The sequence below is a fragment of the Callionymus lyra genome, chromosome 8 (assembly GCF_982586985.1).
Source record: "Callionymus lyra chromosome 8, fCalLyr1.hap1.1, whole genome shotgun sequence".
NCBI classification, from domain to species: Eukaryota; Metazoa; Chordata; class Actinopteri; order Syngnathiformes; family Callionymidae; genus Callionymus; species Callionymus lyra.
This window is the reverse complement of record NC_141825.1, coordinates 24,130,643-24,154,969: the sequence shown is the minus strand read 5'-3', so window position 1 is coordinate 24,154,969 and position 24,327 is coordinate 24,130,643. Positions and strand designations below refer to the sequence as shown.

Here is a 24,327-nt window from a genome sequence, read left to right as displayed (position 1 = left end):
TTAATTATGATATATTTTTATTTATTAACTATTAAGTATTATATTTAGCTTATAAGCATCTATATTCATTTTATTTGAATTATTATACATTTTTATTTATTAAGTATTAAGTATTTTATTTATCTTATACACATCTTTATTCATTTTATTTTAATTATTATATATTTTTTTATTTATTAAGTCTTAAGTATTATATTTAGCTTATACACATCTAGATTCATCAAATTTTAATTATTATATATTTTTATTTATTAAGTATTATATTTATCTTATACACATCTATATTCATTTAATTGTATTATTATTATTATTATTATTATTATATATTTTTATTTATTAAGTATTAAGTATTATATTTATCTTATACACATCTATATTCATTTAATTGTATTATTATTATTATTATTATATATTTTTATTTATTAAGTATTAAGTATTATATTTATCTTATACACATCTATATTCATTTAATTGTATTATTATTATTATTATTATATATTTTTATTTATTAAGTATTAAGTATTATATTTATCTTATACACATCTATATTCATTTAATTTTATTATTATTATTATTATTATATATTTTTATTTATTAAGTATTAAGTATTATATTTATCTTATACACATCTATATTCATTTAATTTTATTATTATTATTATATATTTTTATTTATTAAGTATTAAGTATCATATTTATCTTACACACATCTATATTCATTTAATTTTAATTATTATATATTTTAATTTATTAAGTATTAAGTATTATATTTATCTTACACACATCTATATTCATTTAATTTTAATTATTATATATTTTAATTTATTAAGTATTAAGTATTATATTTATCTTACACACATCTATATTCATTTAATTTTAATATTATATATTTTAATTTATTAAGTATTAAGTATTATATTTATCTTACACACATCTATATTCATTTAATTTTAATTATTATATATTTTAATTTATTAAGTATTAAGTATTATATTTATCTTACACACATCTTTATTCATTTAATTTTAATATTATATATTTTAATTTATTAAGTATTAAGTATTATATTTATCTTACACACATCTATATTCATTTTATTTTAATATTATCTTTTTTTTTTTGTTAATTAAGAACCGAAGAGTTGATTGTCTCCGCACGTGCGTCTGCTTCAGCGTGACGTCACCAGACTCCACCTCCACGTTTTCGCTCCGTCTCCCCTCGCTGCAGTTCCTCCTCTCCGCCACTGACCGGCGCTGTTGCCTCGTCCAGACCCTCCCCAGCCTCTCTCCCTCTCTCTCTCTCTCTCTCTCTCCCTCTCTCTCTCCTGCCCGGGTCTGCCTCTCCGCCGCCTCTCCGCCTCAGCCAACCCGGTCCGTGCCGAGCTGCTCCCTGCGGGATCAGAGCGCTCCCCCGCCGGGACCCTTCTCTCACATCCCCCTGCTGGGACGAGGCTCCAGCCAAAGCTGCTCCGCTTAGTATGTGTGTGTGTGCGGAGGCAGGAGGAGGCGGAGGAGGCGCGGGGAGGCTGCTGCTCCACAGTCAGGACAAAGAAGGAGCGCGGAGGAGACACAGAGCCGGGCTGCTGCTGGGGGAACATCAGCCGAACCATCGCGGAACCGCCGGCGGGTCGTGGCTGCGACACCTCACAAGACTCCGCGGCGGAGGAGAAGTAGTCCCCTCGGGGCGGAGGAGTCCGCGCGCACCGCGGAGGAGGAGGAGGAGGAGAAACTCCACCGCGACTTTCTCCGCCACAGATCTGCTCTGAACCTCCCGGAACCACCAGGACCGCTCAGGTGTTCGAGGCGGTACCAGCCAGAGAGAGAGAGTGTTCGGGGCGGAGGAGTCCGCGCTGTCAGTGTCGCGGCGGCGGAAGAAGAACTCACCCCTCGGTTCCGTCTGGACCGACCGACGCTCGCACCCGGGACCGGAGCTGCCGCATTGCAACAGGCGGGAGCGGGAGACCCCGAGAGTCCGCCTGTCGGAGGCTGAGAACCCGGACCGTAGCGAGGACGAGCCCCGCAGGACCGGAGATGTCCAGACGAAAACAGGCGAAACCGCGGTCCGTTAAAGGTAAGAACCGGTTCTGTCTCGATGGTACCGGCTCTCGGTGTTCGGTTCTCGGTCCATGCCCGCGTGTTTGAAGACTTCTAACAGGCTCCAGAGTCTCCCAGGAAGGTGTCGGAACCGATCCAGGACCTCGCTCCACGGTCGAACCGGGAGACCAGCGTGGCTTCTGGACCGACTTGTTGTTGTTCACTGACCGGAAAAATCTTTCGTTGTGACCCAGTGGTTCTGGTCCAGAGTGCAATTTAAAAAACTGGTTCTGGTTCCAAGTGCAGGTAGACCCTCCTTCCTGGTCCAGAGTGGACACAGAACTTGTTCTGATGGTACAAACACCTGGTTCTGGTTCCAAGTGCAAGTAGAACCTTCTTCCTGATCCAGAGTATATTTAGACATGGTTTTAGTGAACCTGGTTCTGAGGATAGTGTCACTAGTTCTGGTGCACGAGTTAGACCTGGGTCGCGGTCCTGAGTGTGTACAAACCTGGTTCCGGCTCCAGGGCAGAGGTCAGAGGTCAGACATCAGAACTTTGTTGTCAGAGCATGAAGAAGGAAGTTTGAAGCGGGACTTGGGTGAGGGGGGCTCGTATTTGGGGGGCAGCATGCGGTGGCCTTGGCCTCCATGTTTATGGGACCCAGATGGACCGTGGTGGTTCTGACCATGTGGTGGACGCCCCTCCCCCCACTTCCTCCTGCGTGTAGATCGCGGTGAAGTTGAAACTCCTGGTCAGTGTCTGCTCTTCTCGTGGATCTTGGCTCAGGAAAGGTTGTTGGTTTGAATCCCAGCTGGAGCTCGGAGACAGAAGTGGAGTCACAAGAGTAAACCAGTTCAGTAGATGTTTCTGGTCTCCTGGTCCTCTGCTGGACCTCCAGAACTCTGAAGGATCTCCATCAACACCTGATGTTGTCGTGCATCCAACGAAGTTCTTCTCTCCTCAGAACCTCAGATGTTCCTGTTCAGTCGGAGTAAAAACTAGAAAGTAGTTTCTCATAAACGATTGATTCTCACTAAAGTTTCTTTAGATTCAGAAGAAGATCCTCATGAACAGCCTGAACCTCTTTCTTGTCACTCTCTGATTGACACCTGTCAGTCATTGACATGTGACTCCGCCCCCCCAAGACTGAAGAATGATGGGAGAAATAAATCATTTAAACACGACCGAACGAACGATACAATATATTGTGATAGTGTATTAACAAGTATATTTGTGTAGTATTGTCCTGTACTTGACTCTGGTGTTGTGATAGTGTATTAACAAGTATATTTGTGTAGTATTGTCCTGTACTTGACTCTGGTGTTGTGATAGTGTATTAACAAGTATATTTGTGTAGTATTGTCCTGTACTTGACTCTGGTATTGTGATACTGTAGTAACAAGGATATATGTGTAGTATTGTCCAGTACTTGACTCTGGTATTGTGATAGTGTAGTAACAAGTATATTTGTGTAGTATTGTCCAGTACTTGACTCTGGTGTTGTAATAGTGTAGTAACAAGTATATTTGTGCAGTATTGTCCAGTACTTGACTCTGGTGTTGTGATAGTGTAGTAACAAGTATGTATGTGTAGTATTGTCCAGTACTTGACTCTGGTGTTGTGATAGTGTAGTAACAAGTATGTATGTGTAGTATTGTCCAGTACTTGAGTCTGGTGTTGTGATACTGTAGAAACAAGTATATATGTGTAGTATTGTCGAGTACTTGACCCTGGTGTTGTAGTATTTACAGACCACATGACTCTTGATGAAGTCGTAACTACTTTTGTTTGTTTTCAAACCAAAATATGCCCAAACATCAGCTTTTAAAAGCTGCTGGAGTCACTGTATCCTCTCGTCCTCAGTCATCGGGATCCCGCATTTTTAATTGTTCCTTTAGCTGCGGAGAACGTAATGCCTGCTGCCATCTAGCGGCCAGAAGTTTAATTGCAATACGGAAATGAACAAACCCGTTAATATTTATTTATATGTTTATTGTTAATAAAAAATAAAGAATTAATTTATTTTAAATACACTTGTTTTCAGTTTTATATTGACCTTTAAAGTATATACTTTATTGAGTATTGTTTTGATTGTTTAAGCGCTTTGTGACCCTGGTCTGGAAAAGCGCTATATAAATAAAAATTACTTACTTACTTATTTACACTTCATTGAACTGTTACCCATAAAAGAACTATGGTAAAAAATTTAAATACTTAAAAAAAGGCAATTGATACATTGTTAATATCGATACAGTATTGTGAAAAAAAAAAATTGCGATATATCGACATTTTTCCAACGACCCTATTTGCTACATGAAGTTAGCCACGCGTGGGCTAACAACTACACATGCTAAGTGGTCGTCATGCTAGCGCGCTAACGCATGTCAATCATGTCAGAGTTCAATATAAAACACTGAAAAAAACTCGACACATTCTGTCGTTTTTTTTACTTTTTTCACGATTTAATTAATTTATCGTGGATTGATTTAAATTTAGCGATTTTATTTTGATATACGTGTACTTATCGTACAGATCACTTGTTTTATTATTATTCTCTTATTTGATTAACATCAGTTATTGAAGTAAATAAACCTTCAAGAAGATCATTGAAGAGAAAAAGATAAATAAATGTCGTTGGAGCAGATCTTCTTCATCGGTTCCGTCCTCGCCGCCGTCACCGGGTCGCTGTAAACAAACGGTGTCGACGCTCGCCGTCTCACTTCCTGTCCTGCAAATGAGGCGGATTGAGTCGCGTGTAATTAAGTAATAATCATCATCGTGGATAAAGCGTCAGACTCGGGGGAGCAGCTTCGGCTGCTGCGCCTCGTTAAAGACTCTCGTTAAAGAGACTCGTTAATAAAAGGATTAATCCGCAGAAATAATATGGAGATAAGAGGAGCTTCTTCTCACTCCTCCTCTCACTCTCGCGTCACTCTGTGACGAGTGTGTGTGTGTGCGTGTGCGTGCGTGTGTGTGTGTGTGTGTGTGTGTGCAGCAGTGACTACACACACTTTGATGGAAGTGATACGCGGGTCAATCATGTGACCTCTGCTCACACCTTCAGTGACGGTCCTGCACGTCTCGCTGATGGTGACACCGACACTGTGACTTGTTACCGTGACGACTTGTTTGAAATGTGAAACATCATCACCTTCAACATCGTCAATGTCATCTTCATCATCATCAACATCATCATCATCAACATCACCTTCATCAACGTCATCTTCTTCATCATCATCTTTATCATCATGAAAGTCACCTTCATCATCAAAACCATCTTCATCATCATCATCATCTTTATCATCGTGAAAGTCACCTTCATCATCAAAACCATCTTCATCATCATCATCATCTTTATCATCGTGAAAGTCACCTTCATCATCAAAACCATCTTCATCTTCATCAAAACCATCTTCATCATCATTCTTCATCATCATCAACGCCACCTTCATCATCATCATCAAAACCGTCTTCATCATCATCAAAACCATCTTCATCATCATCATCATCGTCAACGTCACCTTCATCAACGTCATCTTCATCTTCATCATCATCTTTATCATCATGAACGTCACCTTCATCATCAAAACCATTTCATCATCATCATCATTGTCAACGTCACCTTCATCAACGTCATCTTCATCTTCATCATCATCTTTATCATCGTGAACGTCAGCTTCATCATCAAAACCATCTTCATCTTCATCAACGTCATCTTCATCATCATCATCATCTTTATCATCGTGAACGTCAGCTTCATCATCAAAACCATCTTCATCATCATCATCATCGTCAACGTCACCTTCATCAACATCATCATCATCATCATCTTTATTATCATGAACGTCACCTTCATCATCAAAACCATCATCATCATCATCATCATCATCATCCTCACACAAAGTAAATCCATGTATAAAAACAAGTTGATGAGACAAAGAAGGTCCCACTCCTGGTCTGGTCCAGGGAGGACCTTGTGTTGGTGGGTCAGTCAGAGTCCAGTGAGCAGGTGAACGACAGAGGAACATGAAAACACAGATAATCCCCCCGGCGACCCCCATTACCCCCCCCCCTCTCTCCACGCACACCCCTCACCTGCTCCGTGCTCCTGCGTTGCCCCCGAACACCTCTCTGTTACACCCCCTCTCTCCCCCCCATCCCCCCTCACCCCCAAAAACCAGCTCTGCCAATCTGTCAGCCGAGCGAAGGTGCAGCGCAGAGATAGCGGCGAGCGGACGCATGAGTAGACTCGCACAAACCCACTTGCACACACAGGACTACAAGAGCTGTTTTACCTGAGCACAACACAAACACACTCTCGTACACACACTGACACACTCTCGTGCTCATACACACACTGACACACTCTCGTGCTCATACACACACTGACACACTCTCGTGCTCATACACACACTGACACACTCTCGTGCTCATACACACACTGACACACTGTGGTCCTTTGCCTCGACTTTGCTTCGCTCGGTTTCACTCGACTGCTCGACTGAAGCTCTGGTTCTTCAGGCTCTGCTCAGACCAGACTGTCTCAGGGAGACGCACAAAACACACACACCGTTGTAAACACACACACCGTTGTAAACAAACACATAGACACGCATGCTCATGCACACACACACAAACACACACACACAGTTGTAAACACACACATAGACACACATTCACACTCACACAAACACACACACAGTCGTAAACACACACATGCGCACACATACACTAGCATGCAAATGCACACGCACACAAACACACAACATCTACACACACACACAGTCGTATACACACACATCGGCATGCATATATACGCATTTATGTACAAGCATACACATTTGTCCCTCACTTCTCTCCTTCATGTTCCCTCACTTCTCTCCTTCATGTTCCCTCACTTCTCTCCTTCATGTTCCCTCACTTCTCTCCTTCATGTTCCCTCACTTCTCTCCATCATGTTCCCTCACTTCTCTCCTTCATGTTCCCTCACTTCTCTCCATCATGTTCCCTCACTTCTCTCCTTCATGTTCCCTCACTTCTCTCCATCATGTTCCCTCACTTCTCTCCATCATGTTCCCTCACTTCTCTCCATCATGTTCCCTCACTTCTCTCCTTCATGTTCCCTCACTTCTCTCCATCATGTTCCCTCACTTCTCTCCATCATGTTCCCTCACTTCTCTCCATCATGTTCCCTCACTTCTCTCCTTCATGTTCCCTCACTTCTCTCCATCATGTTCCCTCACTTCTCTCCATCATGTTCCCTCACTTCTCTCCATCATGTTCCCTAACTTCTCTCCATCATGTCCCTCACTTCTCTCCATCATGTTCCCCCACTTCTCTCCTTCATGTTCCCTCACTTCTCTCCATCATGTTCCCTCACTTCTCTCCATCATGTTCCCTCACTTCTCTCCATCATGTTCCCTCACTTCTCTCCTTCATGTTCCCTCACTTCTCTCCTCCATGTTCCCTCACTCCTCCTCCATGTTCCCTCACTCCTCTCCTCCATGTTCCCTCACTTCTCTCCATCATGTTCCCTAACTTCTCTCCTTCATGTTCCATCACTTCTCTCCATCATGTTCCCTAACTCCTCTCCTCCATGTTCACTAACTTCTCTCCATCATGTTCCCTCACTTCTCTCCTTCATGTTCCCTCACTTCTCTCCATCATGTTCCCTCACTTCTCTCCATCATATTCCCTCACTTCTCTCCATCATGTTCCCTCACTTCTCTCCATCATGTTCCCTCACTTCTCTCCTTCATGTTCCCTCACTCCTCCTCCATGTTCCCTCACTCCTCTCCTCCATGTTCCCTCACTTCTCTCCATCATGTTCCCTAACTTCTCTCCTTCATGTTCCATCACTTCTCTCCATCATGTTCCCTAACTCCTCTCCTCCATGTTCCCTAACTTCTCTCCATCATGTTCCCTCACTTCTCTCCTTCATGTTCCCTCACTTCTCTCCATCATGTTCCCTCACTTCTCTCCATCATGTTCCCCCACTTCTCTCCTTCATGTTCCCTCACTTCTCTCCATCATGTTCCCTCACTTCTCTCCTTCATGTTCCCTCACTTCTCTCCATCATGTTCCCTCACTTCTCTCCATCATGTTCCCTCACTTCTCTCCTTCATGTTCCCTCACTTCTCTCCATCATGTTCCCCCACTTCTCTCCTTCATGTTCCCTCACTTCTCTCCATCATGTTCCCTCACTTCTCTTCTTCATGTTCCCTCACTTCTCTCCATCATGTTCCCCCACTTCTCTCCTTCATGTTCCCTCACTTCTCTCCATCATGTTCCCTCACTTCTCTCCTTCATGTTCCCTCACTTCTCTCCATCATGTTCCCTCACTTCTCTCCTTCATGTTCCCTCACTTCTCTCCATCATGTTCCCTCACTTCTCTCCATCATGTTCCCTCACTTCTCTCCTTCATGTTCCCTCACTTCTCTCCATCATGTTCCCCCACTTCTCTCCTTCATGTTCCCTCACTTCTCTCCATCATGTTCCCTCACTTCTCTTCTTCATGTTCCCTCACTTCTCTCCATCATTTTCCCTCACTTCTCTCCTTCATGTTCCCTCACTTCTCTCCATCAAGAGTGTGTGAAGTGTGGATGAAGTCTGACCAGAAGAGTGTGAACACATCAGTCCAGCTTCTCTCGTTCGCTGCAGTCGTCAGTTGTTTTTCTAACTTCTTCTTCACCTCCGTCAAAAGGCAGCAGCTCCTGCAGAGACTCACAATAGAGCGAGTCAGAGGGAGGAGGGAGCGAGTCACAGACGAGGTGGACGTTTGTGTTTTTGATGTGACGCACAATCACGTGTTGTGTGTAGATTATTTGTGTTGATCCTGAAGAGTGGAGTCTTTGAGTCACTGTAGAGCCATTGAGTCACTGTAGAGCCATTGAGTCACTGTAGAACCATTGAGTCACTGTAGAACCATTGAGTCACTGTAGAGCCATTGAGTCACTGTAGAATCATTGAGTCACTGTAGAGCCATTGAGTCACTGTAGAGCCATTGAGTCACTGTAGAATCATTGAGTCACTGTAGAACCATTGAGTCACTGTAGAATCATTGAGTCACTGTAGAGCCATTGAGTCACTGTAGAACCATTGAGTCACTGTAGAGCCATTGAGTCACTGTAGAGCCATTGAGTCACTGTAGAGCCATTGAGTCACTGTAGAACCATTGAGTCACTGTAGAACCATTGAGTCACTGTAGAGCCATTGAGTCACTGTAGAACCATTGAGTCACTGTAGAGTCATTGAGTCACTGTAGAACCATTGAGTCACTGTAGAACCATTGAGTCACTGTAGAACCATTGAGTCACTGTAGAACCATTGAGTCACTGTAGAGTCATTGAGTCACTGTAGAACCATTGAGTCACTGTAGAACCATTGAGTCGCTGTAGAACCATTGAGTCACTGTAGAACCATTGAGTCACTGTAGAGTCATTGAGTCACTGTAGAACCATTGAGTCACTGTAGAACCATTGAGTCACTGTAGAACCATTGAGTCACTGTAGAACCATTGAGTCACTGTAGAACCATTGAGTCACTGTAGAGTCATTGAGTCACTGTAGAGCCATTGAGTCACTGTAGAACCATTGAGTCACTGTAGAACCATTGAGTCACTGTAGAGCCATTGAGTCACTGTAGAGCCATTGAGTCACTGTAGAGCCATTGAGTCACTGTAGAGCCATTGAGTCACTGTAGAGCCATTGAGTCACTGTAGAGCCATTGAGTCACTGTAGAGCCATTGAGTCACTGTAGAGCCATTGAGTCACTGTAGAGCCATTGAGTCACTGTAGAGCCATTGAGTCACTGTAGAACCATTGAGTCACTGTAGAGCCATTGAGTCACTGTAGAGCCATTGAGTCACTGTAGAGCCATTGAGTCACTGTAGAGCCATTGAGTCACTGTAGAGCCATTGAGTCACTGTAGAGCCATTGAGTCACTGTAGAACCATTGAGTCACTGTAGAGCCATTGAGTCACTGTAGAGCCATTGAGTCACTGTAGAGCCATTGAGTCACTGTAGAGCCATTGAGTCACTGTAGAACCATTGAGTCACTGTAGAACCATTGAGTCACTGTAGAGCCATTGAGTCACTGTAGAGCCATTGAGTCACTGTAGAGCCATTGAGTCACTGTAGAGCCATTGAGTCACTGTAGAACCATTGAGTCACTGTAGAGCCATTGAGTCACTGTAGAGCCATTGAGTCACTGTAGAGCCATTGAGTCACTGTAGAACCATTGAGTCACTGTAGAGTCACTGACTGACACTATAATTGTTGAATCATGATAGCGTTGCTTAAGGAGTCACTTATAGTCATCGAGTCACTGTAGAGTTATGAGGTCACCAAAGAGTCACTTTAGTTGTCATTGAGTCACTTAACAGTCATTGAGTCACTTAAGTCATTGAGTCACTTAACAGTCATTGAGTCACTTAAGTCATTGAGTCACTTAACAGTCATTGAGTCACTTAACAGTCATTGAGTCACTTAACAGTCATTGAGTCACTGTAGAGTCATTGAGTCACTGTAGAACCATTGAGTCACCGTGGAGTTATTGAGTCACTTAACAGTCATTGAGTCACTGTAGAGTCATTGAGTCACCGTGGAGTTATTGAGTCACTTAACAGTCATTGAGTCACTGTAGAGCCATTGAGTCACTGTAGAGTTATGAGGTCACCAAAGAGTCACTTTAGTTGTCATTGAGTCACTTAAGTCATTCTAGAGTCATTGAGTCACTGTAGAGTCATTGAGTCACTGTGGAGTTATTGAGTCACTTAACAGTCATTGAGTCACTTAAGTCATTCTAGAGTCATTGAGTCACTGTAGAGTCATTGAGTCACTGTAGAGTCATTGAGTCACTTAACAGTCATTGAGTCACTTAACAGTCATTGAGTCACTTAAGTCATTCTAGAGTCATTGAGTCACTGTAGAGTCATTGAGTCACTTAACAGTCATTGAGTCACTTAACAGTCATTGAGTCACTTAAGTCATTGAGTCACTTAACAGTCATTGAGTCACTTAAGTCATTGAGTCACTTAACAGTCATTGAGTCACTTAACAGTCATTGAGTCACTTAACAGTCATTGAGTCACTGTAGAGTCATTGAGTCACTGTAGAACCATTGAGTCACCGTGGAGTTATTGAGTCACTTAACAGTCATTGAGTCACTGTAGAGTCATTGAGTCACCGTGGAGTTATTGAGTCACTTAACAGTCATTGAGTCACTGTAGAGCCATTGAGTCACTGTAGAGTTATGAGGTCACCAAAGAGTCACTTTAGTCGTCATTGAGTCACTTAAGTCATTCTAGAGTCATTGAGTCACTGTAGAGTCATTGAGTCACTTAACAGTCATTGAGTCACTTAACAGTTATTGAGTCACTTAAGAGTCATTGAGTCACTTAACAGTTATTGAGTCACTTAAGAGTCATTGAGTCACAGTAGATTCCATGATGAATCCATGGATGATGTTGTTGAGCTTGAACACAAATAAGTTGTGTAATGAAACTATGGTGTGACTACACTGAACCGCTCACACAACCATGCATTTCATCGGCACCGAGAGCGCCACCTACAGAGCGCCGAGTCACCATCACAACGGATGTTTTCCTTCACCACGATAGTGTTGCTCTGGTGTCCTGAGTCAGCGGCTCCTCAGCTTCACGAGTCCTTCAGAGCTGCAGCAGAAGATAGAGGAGGTTGACGGAGCCTGTCGGCCAGACTGATGCTTCTGTTGTTCATCTAAGCTCCGTCCCCCTCCGCCGCAAACAAACGTCTACACACACACTGTCCCAAACCCCAGACTGGCCTGCTGTTTCTGGCCAGCAGCTCTGTGAGCGAGTGTGTGTGTGTGTGTGTAGATTTGTGTGTGTGTGTGTTTATGTTTTTTAAGGCTCTTCGGTTCAGAATTTAGGCAGACACAGAGAGAGAGCAGTTTCACTGCTGATAAAAGAATTTGGTTAATCAGCTTCTGGCCTGTCCCTCGACTAGAATTGTGTGTCTGTGTGCGTCAGTGTGTGTGTGTGCGTCAGTGTGTGTGTGTGTGTTCGACAGAGGCCATTCAAGTCAGGAGGGCTCCCGGGGGGCAGCCTGGGGACGGAGATTGGCATCGGTTCTCGGCCAGTTCTGTCACAAAGTCTTTCCTGAGGGACGTGACGATCGGCCAATCACAGAGATTGTCGGTGGGTGAGGGGTGTGGGGGTTCTGGAGGGGTTCCTGGGGCCCAGGAAGTGGGCTGCTGGAGGGAGGGTGGGGGTCAGTGAGGGAGTCGCCCCCGGTAAGAGAACTGGAGGAGCTACAGTGAGAGAAGAAAGAGCCTCAGAGATGACAATTCCTTCTCCCGACTGTCCAGGACCGGCTGTCAATCAGACCCGGGGCCCCCGGGGGACAGAACCGGCCCATCATTGGTCGCTCTGACCCACATCCCGCCTCTCCGGGCCTCCTGGACTCGGTGTGATTGGTCACAGCGACCCGTTTGTCATAATGATGTGGGAACACCAGAGCGCTGAGCCGCCCAGGGACCCGCTGGCCCTGATACTGTGTGTGTGTAAGAGTGTGTGTAACAGTGTGTGTCTGTGTGTTTCTGCATGCCAGTGTGTCTTCATCTGAGTGTGTCTGTGTGAAAGTGTGTTTGTTTGTGTCTGCATGTAAGCGTGTATCTGTCCATGTGAGTGTGTCTGTGCATGTGTTTTTGTGTTTCTCTCTGTGTGTGTGTACGTGTGTGGGTGTGTGTGTGTGTGTGTGTGTCTCTATAGGTGCATGTCCATGGGTTGGTGTGTGTCTGCATGTGTCTCTGTGTGTGCATAACGCATGCATTTGTCTGTGTCATGTCTTTGACTTTGTGCATGTGTGTGAGGTGTTGGCATGCATGCTTGTGTGTGCACGCCTGGCACATGTGTGTAGTTGAGCATGAACAAAGAAGACACTGACATGTGGAGGTCAGGTTTGTGTGTGTGTGTGTGTGTGTGTGTTAACATGTGTGTGTGAACAGGTTGGTCCAACTACTTGGATAAACACGCTAAATAAAACATTAGCTCCGAATATGAGCTGTTAATGTCACAAAGCTAACCAGCTAAATACAGTGTTAGCTTTAGATGCTACATCACTAACCAGCTAAATACAGTGTTAGCTGTAGATGTTACAAAGCTAGCCAGATAAATACAGTGTTAGCTGTAGATGTTACAATGATAACCAGCTAAATACAGTGTTAGCTGTAGATGCTAAAACGCCAACCAGCTAAATACAGTGTTAGCTGTAGATGCTAAAACGCCAACCAGCTAAATACAGTGTTAGCTGTAGATGCTAAAACGCCAACCAGCTAAATACAGTGTTGGCTGTAGATGCTAAAACGCCAACCAGCTAAATACAGTGTTAGCTGTAGATGCTAAAACGCCAACCAGCTAAATACAGTGTTGGCTGTAGATGCTAAAACGCCAACCAGCTAAATACAGTGTTAGCTGTAGATGCTAAAACGCCAAGCAGCTAAATACAGTGTTGGCTGTAGATGCTAAAACGCCAACCAGCTAAATACAGTGTTAGCTGTAGATGCTAAAACGCTAACGAACTAAATACAGTGTTAGCTGTAGATGCTACAATGATAACCAGCTAAATACAGTGTTAGCTGTAGATGCTACAATGATAACCAGCTAAATACAGTGTTAGCTGTAGATGCTACAAAGCTAACAGCTAAATACAGTGTTAGCTGTAGATGCTACAAAGCTAACAGCTAAATACAGTGTTAGCTGTAGACGACATCAATGAGGGAGACTGATATGAAACACTGGACGTCAACAAGAGTCGTCGGGATGTGAACAAACCGTCTTCTTCCACTCGGAGAAGAACTTCCTGCACCAGCTCACAACAGCACATGTATATTTAGCGGCTCCGTGGACCCCTGGGGTGTTCAGGGTTCACACGAACGGTGCGAGAGTCTCCGAGGGGAACAGATGAAGTTGGTGAATCTAAATAAAGCTTTGTAGGCCCGGCTAATGAAACACAGAACTCCCCAGAGAACTATCAGGAGAAACTGGCTGTTATCAGAGCCGGTCCACTTCCAAGAGTTCCACGACACGAAACCCGAGAGCAGGCGTCTGGACCGGTCGCCGCCGTCATGTCCTGCGGGTCTCGTGGAGCAGCTTTCATGACCTCAGAGAACTTTGTTTCTCCTCTGTCTGCTGTGTTTGGCAGAGCTGGCGGTCGTGTTGGGAGGTCCACGTCTCATGGTTCTGTTCGGGCCGACGTGCAGCCATCGGGTCCAACCCTGTGTGTGTGTGTGTGTGTGACTGGAGTGTGTGTTGAGCTCTGCGTGCGTCTGGGGATCTATTAGTCGTTTATTAGCATGCGCTGGTCCACATCTGGCCTTCAGAACCAGATCCATGTCCTCAGAGGGGATTTTTAGACCAGAACCCGACGCCAGAATTCAAGGTTCTGCTCGGCACACGTGTTTTTGTCCTGACGGATGACTTGAATTCAAGTGTGTGAGCTCGGAGTGATGGTCCGGAACGAGTGCGTGTCGAGGATCAGCTAAGAGTTAACTGGACAGGAAGTTACATTGTGTTGTCTTGCACCACTTCCTGTTGGTGTGCCAGCTGCACATCCTGCTTCCTGTCCAACCAGGAAACTGCCAGCCACATTCCTGTGTGTTTTTCCGGCAGAGACTCCGTTTCTCTTTGTCTCACAAGTGGACACGAATAAAAGGTAGAAAGTTATGAATCCACTGAAATAAAGACTTTCTTTCCCTCCCTCAGCCGTGGAAGAAGGAGACTCTGAGAGCAGAACCTGGGATGAGGCCGTCACTCAGACAGGTGAGCAAACAAGTGCAAGAAACCATACGCTAATACAAATAAATGTAAATATGACACTAAAAAAAAACACACAGCTGCAGTGATGAGTTCACTGAGAGGGAGTGAGTTCAAAGACTAGTTGTTCAGTTTCACATGTTTGAGTGAAAACCATCATCAATAAATGAGTTTAGTTTCAGTTCAGGAATGTTTCAAGTTCTACCACAGCAGCTACACACACTGACACTGACTCGACAACAAGTCCATCATCAAAGTTCCTTATTGTCAATATGTTAATAGATCAACGTCATCATCTTGATTATTATGGTCTATTTAGACTTTTTAATCTATTAATCTATACTTTTAAATTACACACTCACAGTCTTGTTTTTACACACTCACAGTCATGTTGTTACACACTCACAGTCTTGTTTGTTACACACTCACAGTCTTGTTTGTTACACACTCACAGTCTTGTTTTTACACACTCACAGTCTTGTTTGTTACACACTCACAGTCATGTTGTTACACACTCACAGTCATGTTGTTACACACTCACAGTCATGTTGTTACTGTTACACACTCACGGTCATGTTGTTACACACTCACAGTCATGTTGTTACACACTCACAGTCATGTTGTTACACACTCACAGTCGTGTTGTTACACACTCACAGTCATGTTGTTACACACTCACAGTCATGTTGTTACACACTCACAGTCATGTTGTTACACACTCACAGTCATGTTGTTACACACTCACAGTCATGTTGTTACTGTTACACACTCACGGTCATGTTGTTACACACTCACAGTCATGTTGTTACACACGCACAGTCGTGTTGTTACACACTCACAGTCGTGTTGTTACACACTCACAGTCATGTTGTTACACACTCACAGTCATGTTGTTACACACTCACAGTCGTGTTGTTACACACTCACAGTCGTGTTGTTTCACACTCACAGTCATGTTGTTACACACTCACAGTCATGTTGTTACACACTCACAGTCATGTTGTTACACACGCACAGTCATGTTGTTACACACTCACAGTCGTGTTGTTACACACTCACAGTCGTGTTGTTACACACTCACAGTCGTGTTGTTACACACTCACAGTCATGTTGTTACACACTCACAGTCATGTTGTTACACACTCACAGTCGTGTTGTTACACACTCACAGTCATGTTGTTACACACTCACAGTCATGTTGTTACACACTCACAGTCATGTTGTTACACACTCACAGTCATGTTGTTACACACTCACAGTCATGTTGTTACACACTCACAGTCATGTTGTTACACACTCACAGTCATGTTGTTACACACTCACAGTCATGTTGTTACACACTCACAGTCATGTTGTTACACACTCACAGTCATGTTGTTACATACTCACAGTCATGTTGTTACACACTCACAGTCTTGTTTGTTACACAGTCATGTTTGACAAAGAAAAGGACGTAGACTCCTCACAATTTAAAACTCTATATTTATTTAAATTAAAATGTACCAACTCTTAAAGGTCTTCTAGCAGATATGGTGTCCTCTGTCTGTCTGTGTGTGTCTGTCTGTCTGTCTGTCTGTCTGTCTGTCTGTCTGTCTCTCCATCTGTCTCTCCTCTGTTGCTCCTTCAGCTCTTTAGGGATGATGGTAGGAAAGTTTGACCTCAGGGGCACCATGATGTGCTGAACCCTCCCATCCTCTGCCCCCCTGTTAGGAGACCTACACTAGCTCACCTCCAGGGGATGTGTGTGTGCTTGTGTGTGTGTGAGCGTGTGTGTGTGTGTGTGAGCGTGTTTAAAGGGGGTGCTGACTTTGGTCCTGGGTGGCTGACTAGAACTGCTGTGTGTGTCAGATCCTGCAGGAAGTTACAGTCCCATGATACGACACTCTCTCTCTCTCTCTCGCTAACACACACACGCACACACACACACACACACGCACACACACACACACCTCTAACTTCACACTCCTCATATTCCCTGACTCAGCCACTCTTTCAATTTAGACTTCAATTCCCGTCTCACCTCGCTGTGAATCACTTTCTGTCTCACGTCCCTCACAGTGTGTGTGTGTGTGCGTGTGTGTGTGTGTGTGTGTGTGTGTGTGTTGTCGATACAACTAGATGGCGAGGTGAAGAAATGGTGTGAAACCTTTTCTTATTTCCTTTTCTTTCCGAGGAAATCTTGTGTTGAGTTTGGTGAGGGGGAGGTTTGGAGGTGAGTCAGAGGAACAACATGGACTCAGTCCTTCAGAACATCTGCACCTCCGGGGTTTCCTCCACCGAGGAGCCCCGCGGGCGTCTCCTGGGGCGTCTGCGGCCCCCGCGGGGACACAACCAGGAGACATGTCCTCTTTGTCTCCGTCCTCTCTCTCACACACTCAGCCAGAAGACCATGAATGAAGCTCTGTGGACGAGAAGGTCTGCCAGTGATGGAGAGAGAAGACGGATTTTAGACGTTCTCGCTGACACACACACACACACATGGACACACACACACACACACACACATGGACACACACACACACACACGGACACACACACACACACACACACATGGACACACACACACACACACGGACACACACACACACACACACACATGGACACACACACACACACACACACATGGACACACACACACACACACACACACACACACATGGACACACACACACACGGACACACACACACACACACACACATGGACACACACACACACACACACACACACACACATGGACACACACACACACACACACACACATGGACACACACACACACACACGGACACACACACACACACACACACATGGACACACACACACACACACACACACACACATGGACACACACACACACACACACACACACACACACACATGGACACACACACACACACATGGACACACACACACACACACACACACACACATGGACACACACACACACACACGGACACACACACACACACACACACATGGACACACACACACACACACACGGACACACAGTTCAGTTCAGTATTTGTGTTGGAGAACATTCTCAGAGTCGCATACAAAGAATGAGTCAGTGAGTCATTGTGGAAAAGATTTGTCAAATCCCTGAGCTGAAACTGAGAGTTGTTGAGGTGTGTGTGTGTGTGTGTGTGTTAAGGTGTGTGTGTGTGTGTGTGTGTGTGTGTGTGTGTGTGTGTTAAGGTGTGTGTGTGTGTGTGTGTGTGTGTGTGTGTTAAGGTGTGTGTGTGTGTGTGTGTGTGTGTGTTAAGGTGTGTGTGTGTGTGTGTGTGTGTGTGTGTGTGTGTGTGTGTGTGTGTGTGTGTGTGTGTGTGTGTGTGTGTGTGTGTGTGTGTGTGTGTGTGTGTGTGTGTGTGTTAAGGTGTGTGTGTGTGTGTGTGTGTGTGGTAGAGCCATGTTTGATTCTTTACATGAACTCAAGTCATCGCCTTATATGAGCAACTATAGGTCACATCCTTTGACATGTTTGATGAAGATGATGATGATTATAATAAACTTCATGATTATCATGATGAAGATGATGATGATGAAGATGATGAAGATGAAAAAGATAAAATGATGATGAATAAGGTTAAAAGAAGTTGAAAATTAGGATGACAAGGGTCATGATGATGATAATGAGACGATGAAGATGATGATAACAATGATGAAGATAAAGATGATGATGATGATGATGAAGATAAAGATGATGAAAATAAAGATGATGATGATGAAAATAAAGATGATGATGATGATGATGAAGATTAAGCTGATGAAAATAAAGATGATGATGATGATGAAGATGACAAAAAGGTTTAATGATGATGATCATGAAGAAGATGAAGGTGATTACGAAGTTCATGATGATGATGATGATGATGATGATGGGTGGATATGATGATGAAGATTAAGATGATGATGATGATGATGATGATGAAGATGATGAAAATAAAGATGATGATGATGAAGATAAAGATGATGAAAATAAAGATGATGATGATGATGATGATGAAGATAAAGCTGATGAAAATAAAGATGATGATGATGATGATGAAGATGACAAAAAGGTTTAATGATGATGATCATGAAGAAGATGAAGGTGATTACGAAGTTCATGATGATGATGATGATGATGATGATGGGTGGATATGATGATGAAGATTAAGATGATGATGATGATGATGAAGATGATGAAAATAAAGATGATGATGATGAAGATAAAGATGATGAAAATAAAGATGATGATGATGATGATGATGAAGATAAAGCTGATGAAAATAAAGATGATGATGATGATGATGAAGATGACAAAAAGGTTTAATGATGATGATCATGAAGAAGATGAAGGTGATTACGAAGTTCATGATGATGATGATGATGATGATGGGTGGATATGATGATGAAAATAAAAATGATGATGATGATGATGCTGAAGATGACAAAAAGGTTTAATGATGATGATCATGAAGAAGATGAAGATGATTATGAAGTTCATGATGATGATGATGATGGGTGGATATGATGATGAAGATTAAGATGATGATGATGAAGAGTGTCGTCCTCCTCATCTTCTTCTTCCTCCTCATGTTCTTCCTCCTCATGTTCTTCCTCTTCATCCTCATGTTCTTCCTCTTCATCATGTTCTTCCTCTTCATCATGTTCTTCCTCTTCATCATGTTCTTCCTCTTCATAATGTTCTTCCTCTTCTTCTTCATCTTCATCTCTCTCTCACTAACTCTCTCTGGAGGTCCATAATGTTGTTTTAATTTCCCCACGGCAGCACAGAAAACACTTCCTGTGTGTGTGTGTGTGTGTGTGTGCATGTGTGTGTGTTTGCATGTGCACTGCCTGTGTTTGTGCGCACCTGTTTGTGTGTGTGTGTGTGTGTGTGTGTGTGTGTGAGACATTCCTGTGTTCAGTTGGTACTGCAGAACCTCATGGTTCCGGTTCCCTGTTTGTCCGTCGACACGTCAACAATTGTGAACTTGTTTGTGTGATTTCTGTGGTTGTTGTCATCACTTCCATGACGTGTGCGTATCTTTCATCATCCAGTTTTTCCAGAACCGCCGCCGTCCCTGATCGCTGTGTGTCCCACGAGTGTGTGTGTTTGTGGGCCTGGTGCACAGCTGCCCCGCAGAGACACACACTGGTGGAAACACACCAGGGGAGGAGGGGGTTGGTAGTGGAGACGACTGCTGGACCGACACTAGTCCTGCTCACTGTGTGTGTGTCTGTGTGTGTGTGTCTGTCAACACAACAAGAGCGAGTCAGAGACGCACACAAAGATCTCCTGCTCTTCACTCTTCAGGAGTTTGGGTCAGAACCAGGTTGCGCCTGCACTTGTGTTCTCTGCCGGTTGTTCGCTGACACACACTTGATTAGTTGTTTCTCCGTTCATTAGCTCGTTATCGTTTGCCTCCATAATTAGCAGCTGAACTTGAACGTGAGCGATGACAGCAGGAAACACACACACGTGGTTGTGAGTGTAACCAGAGTGATTAGTGAGTCCCTGTGAGGCGTGTCTGCTACATCACTACACACTGTGGACTCTGTTAATTCACTTCTCTTTATCTAATTACACACGTGCACACATACATATACACACACAAATACACATACATATACACACAAATACACATACATACACACACAAATACACACACACACATACACACTCCTACAAACATATGCACACATACACACTTACTCACAAAACAAACATGCACACATACACAGTTACTCACAAAACACATATGCAAACATAGACACTTACTCACACACACACATACACACATACACACTTACTCACAAACACACATACACACATACATGTACACACACAAATACATATACACACACACACACACACACACATACACACTCCTACAAACATATGCACACATACACACTTACTCACAAAACAAACATGCACACATACACACTTACTCACAAAACACATATGCACACATACACACTTACTCACAAAACAAACATGCACACATACACAGTTACTCACAAACACACATACACACATACACACTTACTCACAAAACAAACATGCACACATACACACTTACTCACAAACACACATACACACATACACACTTACTCACAAAACAAACATGCACACATACACAGTTACTCACAAAACACATATGCAAACATAGACACTTACTCACAAACACACAAACACACATACACACTTACTCACAAACACACATACACACATACACACTTACTCACAAAAACACATATGCACACATACACACTTACTCACAAAACAAACATGCACACATACACACTTACTCACAAACACACATACACACATACACACTTACTCACAAAAACACATATGCACACATACACACTTACTCACAAAACAAACATGCACACATACACAGTTACTCACAAACACATATGCACACATAGACACTTACTCACAAACACACATACACACATACACACTTACTCACAAAACACACACACTTACTCACAAAACACATTTGCACACACACACTTACTTACAAAACACATATGCACACATACACACTTACTCACAAAACACATATGCACACACACACACTTACTCACAAAACACATATGCACACACACACACACTTACTTACAAAACACATTTGCACACACACACTTACTCACAGAACACTTATGCACACACACACTTACTCACAGAACACATATGCACACACACACTTACAAAACACATATGCACACATACACACTTACTCACAAAACACTTATGCACACACACACTTACTCACAAAACACTTATGCACACACTTACAAAACACATATGCACACATACACACTTACTCACAAAACACATATGCACACATACACACTTACTCACAAAACAAACATGCACACATACACAGTTACTCACAAACACATATGCACACATAGACACTTACTCACAAACACACATACACACATACACACTTACTCACAAAACAAACATGCACACATACACACTTACTCACAAACACACATACACACATACACACAAACACACACATGCAAATATACATACTCATAGAGGTACACACACAAAAACACATGCAAGCCTACACACTGACTCATAAACACACAATGGTTCACAGGCACACACCATGACAAAAACACAAATGCAGACATACACACTATCAGAGACCCAATGACAGACACACACACTGACACACACACACAGGTTAAGAGTGCACTGAAGGTGTGGTTGGTGTCAGGTGGTCCGGCTGTTGTCATAGCAACAGAGTAGATGTCACCTCTTCATCAACACCGGACACACCAGCACATGTTTGTCACTCAAGTACTGAAGCAGGACGTTCAGAGCAGGTGGAAAGATTCTCGATCCACGAGTCCCTCAGCGTCGCTGATTCTTATTCCAGACGAGCTCCGTGGAGCAACACCTGAGATGCTGCTCGCATTTAATGACCTGGAATTAAGAGTCTGGACGAAGACGAGCATCTTTGATCAGTTTATTTCCTGCTGAAACTGTGAGTCGCATCAGTGATGTCGATCACAGATGTCGATCAATGATGTCGATCAGTAATGTCCATCGATGATGTCGATGTCGATCAATCACTGATTTCTTAGATGTCGATCGATGATGTCGATCAATGATGTCGATCAATAATGTCTATAACAGATGTCGATCAAATATGTCGATCACTGATGTTGATCACTGATTTCTTAGATGTCGATCACAGATGTCGATCAATGATTTCGATCGTAGATGTCGATCAAATATGTCGATCAGTGATGTCGATCAATGATCTCGATCAGTGATGTCGATCGATGATGTCGATCAGTGATGTCTATAACAGATGTCAATCAAATATGTCGATCAGCGATGTCGATCAATGATGTCGATCAATGATGTCGATCAGTGATGTTGATCAATGATGTTGATCAATGATGTCGACCAGTGATGTCGATCAATGATGTTGATCAATGATGTCGACCAGTGATGTCGATCAATGATGTCGATCAATGATGTCGATCAATGATGTCGACCAGTGATGTCGATCAATGATGTCGATCAGTGATGTCGATCAGTGATGTCGATCAATGATGTCGATCAATGATGTCGATCAATGATGTCGATCAGAGATGTCGATCAATGATGTCGATCAGAGATGTCGATCAATGATGACGATCAGAGATGTCGATCAATGATGTCGATCAGAGATGTCGATCAATGATGTCGATCAGAGTAGTTTGTTGGTCAATCAGCTCCAATAAGATCCAGAATGTTCTCGTGCAGAAACTGGAATCTCAGTTGTTCAACAATGTTTGCGTGATGAACACACACTGAAGTGTGTGTGTGTGTGTGTGTGTGTGTGTGTGTGTGTGTGTGTGTGTGTGTGTGTGTGTGTGTGTGTGTGTGTGTGTGTGTGTGTGTGTGTGTGTGTGTGTGTGTGTGTGTGTGTGTGTGTGTGTGTGTGTGTGTGTGTGTGCCTGTGCCTGTGGCTGCGTGTGTTTGTGTACATATGTATTTTGTTAGTGTGTGTTTACAAGCGTGCGTGCATCTGTGTGTGTGTGTACTTATGTCTTTCTGTGTGTGTGTGTGTGTGTGTGTGTCATGGCAGCAGCATGTCTCCCTGACCAGACGGTTGTCTCACCCCTGGACAGATGGTCACCTCTTCTTCTTCTTCTTCTTCTTCTTCTCTCTCACCTTCTGCTCTGATGGTTCAGTGAAGATGACGTTGATGTCTTCATGTTGAACCGAGTCGTGCTCTCACCTCGGTCGCCGTGACGACCAGGTAGACCCTCAGTCCCTCGGACCTCACTCACGTCTTCCTCCTTCCGTTGTGTCTCCAGAGCTGCCGGTGTCCGAGGTCAAGGAGGGTCAGGAGGACGGGGACGAGCAGGACGAGGACCTGGACGACGAGCCCATCTTCACCTGTGACAACTGTCAGCAGGACTTCGAGTGTCTGGCCGAGCTCACGGAGCACCGGACCCACCACTGCCCCGCAGGTGAGAGAGTGTGTGTGTGTGTGTGTGTGTGTCACTGCTGTTGTGAGTCTGCGGTCGCAGCTGTCGCCAGAGAGAGGCGTCTGTGAGAGTCTCAGTGAAGCACCGGGCGACTGTCAGAGCTCAGAGGGAGGTCTGTGATTCCAGCTCAGAGTGAGGAGGAGACACTGAGATGAAGCCATCCCTGGAGGACGAGTGACTGAAGCTAATCCTGACACGTGTGTGAGTGTGTGCACGTGTGTGTGTTTGTGTGTGTCTGTGAGAGTGTGTGTGTGTTTGTGTGAACATTTGTCTGTGTGTGCATGTGTGTGTGTTTGTGTGTGTCTGTGAGAGTGTGTGTGTGTTTGTGTGAACATTTGTCTGTGTGTGCATGTGTGTGTGTTGGGGTGTGTCTGTGAGAGTGTGTGTGTGTGTTTGTGTGAACATTTGTCTGTGTGTGTGTGTGTGTGTGTGTGTTTGTGTGAACATTTGTCTGTGTGTGTGTTTGTGTGTGTCTGTGAGAGTGTGTGTGTGTGTGTTTGT

The 24,327-nt window shown here is 43.7% G+C and overlaps 1 protein-coding gene across 1 annotated transcript in view; it reads left to right on the top strand.

Annotated features, from left to right (window-relative positions):
• The first annotated feature begins 1,336 nt into the window (after positions 1–1,336).
• The window catches only part of znf423 (zinc finger protein 423), a 90,163-nt gene continuing 67,172 nt past the window's right edge, over positions 1,337–24,327 (top strand). The window contains exons 1-3 of the mRNA XM_087797811.1: positions 1,337–2,069; positions 14,777–14,833; positions 23,653–23,808. Coding sequence (XP_087653937.1) covers positions 2,030–2,069; positions 14,777–14,833; positions 23,653–23,808 — 253 coding nt within the window. The 5' untranslated portion in view covers positions 1,337–2,029. The remainder of the gene's footprint in view (positions 2,070–14,776; positions 14,834–23,652; positions 23,809–24,327) is intronic.